We start from the raw sequence: 4,899 nt of genomic DNA on the forward strand, positions 1-4,899 counted from the left end.
TTATGGTATGAAACCCGTGAGCTGGTTAGCATCATTAAATGAGCTATACCGTCTAAAAGTTGGGTCCCCGCACTAAATTGTCGGTACAGAAGAAGTTACAGAGATATCAGTGTTTGTGGCACCGTTCAGTCAAGAATCAGTGATATTTGAGAAAGTGGCCCCCGGCTGTGCTCAGAGCTCTAGAACGGGTGCAAGTTCTCTATTCAAAATTGGAAACTACAATGAGCTTTCGCCCTGGACAGGTAGTTTCCAACCAAACCCAGGACCTCTCAACTTGATAAATGCCACAAGTCCACAATTCGGTGCCGTGGTTAGTAATGTCACACACAACGATGACATGCCGGGAAAAACATTCGAAAACGTGAACAATAACACGATACCTGTAGCCGGACTGACCAACGGAAGCGAGCCAGTATATATCGGCAACGTGTCCATGAACACACAGAATGGGTTATCAACAACAGCCAACCGAATAGTAGTTGGGGCTGATGTTAGTGTGACTTTATTTGCACTGCAGAACTTTGCAGGGGAAAGTATCACGATAGTCGGCCCAACAATTCAATGCCTGGATATTCCTGAGCCGGATGGCACATTGACCACTGCTTTCCAATCTTTCACTGTTGGAAGGACTTGGAGGGCTATCACTGGATCATGGCGGCAAGTATTCCATCCAAGCAATTCGGCGATTACTGCTTCACTTACGGTCGGATTTCGTTGGGGGAGAGCCACAACGGTACAAGCTAAGTCCTTGCGGCGTTTGGGGCTACACTGGCGAAAGGTCTTGTATTCGCCGACATAGGAGCAGACAATGAGATGCCAAATGAAGAGACTGTGACACCGGCCGATGTAATCCTACCTGACGACGAGATAGATGACCTTGTAGATGCGGAGAATGGGATAAACGAAGAGCAGTTGGCTTTGGAGAGTGCTCAGACTCAGAATGGCGGGAGTGGGTATGTCAGCAAGTCTTTGCTAGTCACTCTTGGTGCCAACAAAGCAAGGGAATTGGTATGTTTCGTCTTTTTATGAGCACTTACTGTGCGCAATGTTGAAGATCTCGTATCTTGTTCAAAACTCAAAATCCAGCACCACGCTTTGTACTGACTGGTGAAGTAACGTTGCATTATATACTGGATCATCTCTTCAACAGCGTTTGCGAATTGAACATAAAATCCGCTTCAAAAGCCCTTATTGTACAAATTCATTTCCACCCAGGTGAACAGCCTTTTGACCAGCAAGAACTCGGACAAGGTGTATGTAAACTCAGGTAACTGTATAGACCCGCTATCGTACACCCAGAAAGTGAAGGACAATACGACGTACGACTTTGTGGCCATGTATCAGTGGCATCTAGAGGGAACACTACACCAGAAAGAGTTAGAACCAGTGGTGTTTTCCAGCGCCAACTTTCTGTGCATTTACCATGCATCATCTCGCGTTCCCTGGCCACGGTGCTCGTTGTTGCAGTGCGCCGACAAGTTCTGTCAGCGCTGCTTGTGATCAGAGTATCGCGGTTTTAGCCTGCGCTTGTAGATCGGTTATGCTTTGTTAGATGCCGCCTTCAACGGCATCATATCAATCAGCGTGCTAGAATTCGATACTTGCAAACAAAGCAGAGTAATGAATAAAGTATAGTCTTGCGTGATAGGCACACATGGTGCCAGAATGTACCGGCATTACTTTTTATACCCGTAAAACTATTTGCCCTGTATCCTGAAACCATGTTTTATCCAATTGACATCGAACTTCTTCTAAAACCACGCAATTTCTAATCGACATCGGTCAAATTGTATTGAGCTGACGAGCGATATCAACTGTGGTTTTTCGATTAAAAGTGCCAATCTGCAGATTCTTGCCCTTCAAATTCGGTGTGCCTATTGTCGGCATGCAAGTACGTATGTATGACGAATTACTTGTGAAATTAACCATTGTAAAAAACAGGGGTCCAATGTTACCCACCGTAATTTATATACCAATAGTTTTTAAGACATAGATTGCCATATCAACAACGTGGCCTTCAAAATTTACTATTCAAAGTCGAATGATACAATCGTCATGATTCGTCCATGCTCGAAAGTGTTTCATGCACAACCCACGAGTGATATAAACGCGGATGATAATTGACATTCTAAGGGACCAAGAAGGACTACCATTTGCGCTGGGAAAACAAGAAGTAGAGCTAATATCCCGACTGTGATTATTCGATTCAATCTTGAGTAGCTGGCTTTTCCCGAGGCTATTTTTTGAGATATATCCACCGCAGTAGGAGTCTCATATACTACGTAAACACACTCCCAGGTCTCGACCTTCTATACACCAATGAATCAGTGTATGCACGCCATTTAATATGACAATATTCATGACCCTCGGGCCTCGCAGCTCGCTAGACTATCGCGAAACTCTCAAGAGTAGAGACTAGAGTGAGAAAGAAGAAAAGATCGGACTTTGAAGTTTCAAGTTTGATGGTCGCGAAATATTTGTAAAAGCCAAACGATTTTGGCGGGCTCCGATATACGAACTTATATTGAGCGTCACATATGAAAATTAATTTACATATTACGTGTCTTGTAATGCCACACCTCTTGAATCTTGTCTACATTAAAATACAAGTACAGATACGTATATATAGTGTACAACACCATCGTAGAGACTACGGAGAACATATAGTAGTGGCGCCGCTGAAGACAAGCAGATGATATCCTGTGTACTGTAAATCTAGTCGAAATTCTCTTTTTTAAACAGCTTCTCGGTTATAGTCAGTCTCGCTCCCTCGGTGGTAGAGGCTCTGGAAGGGGACTGAATACAGCGAATTGTGGCTCATACTTGAACTCGAGTCTCTCGTGTATAGGCTGAGTATTTCATTACAAACACTGCGCATATAGTATTCCAATTATGAGTGGATTCGGTGGGTTCAAAATGGGCTTAAAAGGCCGCCAACTGGGCAAGACGAATGTGTTTGCCACTGCGAATAAGCCACAAACCATACCCAAACACACTGCTGCTGTGACAGACGAAGGTAAGCTACGCACTAAAAACTGCAAATGCAGCATGCATATTCATGGACACCTTGTGTGTTTGTTATAGATCCGATCTATCATCGTATCTACTGTGTTCGCAATATACAACAGTTAACGCTTGGCTCTTCTTGACCAGCAGATGAGTGAATGTATTGAAGAATTCTCGCGTATGGGTGTGAATTGCTGTCTATAATAAGTTTATAGTTTGTCAATGTCTGTGCGTAGTTGTGGTCAGCATGAATCGAGACTTGTATTATGATATTATGGGGGGAGTGTATACTTGTGCGTAACTGAAGATAGAGAAATAGTTCAAAGTAACCACTCACATTCTGTGCATCAGTTACAACACACCACGCACTTCTTTGTACACAGACTGCATTTCATTTCGAGGTAGCTTTAACAGATATGTGGAAATAAATGTATGTATAGCTTTACTATAAGGATGTATTTGATCGTAAAGTTATATCTTCCCACACCATAGATTTATCACGCTGAATCGTGCACTGATTCAACCTACGTTCAAGGTACTAATATAGTCGCGCATGGCCTTAGATGCACGTGATCAGGGTATATATATACTATACACGAAAGATAGTGATATAGTCACAAATAGTCTCAGCTACAAGTACACAGGGTGCTTATATACTATACATTAGGGGCACTGATATAGTCATATATGGTCTCAGCTACGAGTACTCAGGGCGCTTATATACTATATGCTAGGGCCACTGATATACTCAGGGCGTCTATATACTATACACCGGGGGCATTGATATAGTCACACATGGTCTCAGCTACAAGTACTCAGGTTATATACATGCTTCTAGTATTCTAGTATTACTTTTGTACCACAAACGACGCTATATAGCTCATTATTCTTCTCAGTAGCCGTTCTAGTGGGTGGTTGTACTGTGCCGTATGTTCGAATACGACTGCGATCACGTGGTTACAGCACATCAGTTTAAACTGGCAGAGACCTTTGTGACATTCAGGATGCATATACATCGTTGATGCAACAGGATCAATTGTGTCAGCAGGGTGGTTCAGAGTGTCAATGCAGAGTGCGTCTATGTGGATACGTGCGTTGCTAGTATGTATGGTAGGAAAATACTACAACACCTCAGCCGAATTGTAATTAACATCGCACCAACCAGACGTGATATAATAGCCGCTCACACAACTGAACTAAGACCACTTGCCCTAAGGGGTGCGTCATATAAGGAGGGTATAATTACGGAGGGTATAACTAAGGAGGGTAGAACTATACACACACAGGGATGAATAGACGTTGTATACCTTAAAAGCCGGTAGACTTGCATGTAGCAGCAATTTGTACCATGCAAACCCCAATGACTCGTCTCACATACTGATCACACCTTTTAAAGTCATGACTTAATCCCCGTGGGGTGTACTCTTCCGTCTCCCGCACACTTTAGATAACACATGGCAATGGAATCTTTTATGGAGTCTGTCGTAACACATCGCATGTAACCTGTATATACACCCGCACGGCTTGGCCAGGCCACTTTCTCTGTCTGTCAGCAGCTAGAGAACGTGAGTGTGCGGTGTTTTGTTGAGTCTGAACAGCCTAGTGTCTGCAACCTCTCCGGCATCTATATCCGTGAATAGCTCGTACTTTATCCTACACCACCTATACGCCCACTAAACACCATTTACACACAACAATTCGACTAAGTATGTACGCTTCATGCATAGTGAACGTGTGTGTATAGTCGACTACTTTGAATAACCACATTGTCATATAGGAGAAGCGTTCTACTATATATATATATATATATATATATATATTCATACACACACACACACACACACACACACACACACGACACACACACACACACACACACACACACACACACAC

At 43.2% G+C, this 4,899-nt stretch overlaps 2 protein-coding genes across 2 annotated transcripts in view; both read left to right on the forward strand.

Moving 5' to 3' along the window:
• SARC_02093 (hypothetical protein) overlaps positions 1-799 on the forward strand; it is a gene marked incomplete at both ends in the record, with an annotated part of 960 nt that extends 161 nt beyond the window's left edge. The window contains one exon of the mRNA XM_014304146.1: positions 90-799. Within this exon, the coding sequence (XP_014159621.1) occupies positions 90-799 (710 nt within the window). The remainder of the gene's footprint in view (positions 1-89) is intronic.
• A 14-nt stretch (positions 800-813) lies between these two features.
• SARC_02094 (hypothetical protein) lies at positions 814-1,500 on the forward strand (the record flags this gene model as incomplete). Its single annotated transcript, XM_014304147.1, has 2 exons — positions 814-1,008; positions 1,216-1,500. 2 exons carry the CDS (start codon positions 814-816, stop codon positions 1,498-1,500), a joined length of 480 nt encoding a protein of 159 aa, XP_014159622.1.
• Between the last annotated feature and the right edge of the window lie 3,399 nt (positions 1,501-4,899).

The sequence above is a fragment of the Sphaeroforma arctica genome (genome assembly GCF_001186125.1).
Source record: "Sphaeroforma arctica JP610 unplaced genomic scaffold supercont1.91, whole genome shotgun sequence".
NCBI classification, from domain to species: domain Eukaryota; class Ichthyosporea; order Ichthyophonida; genus Sphaeroforma; species Sphaeroforma arctica.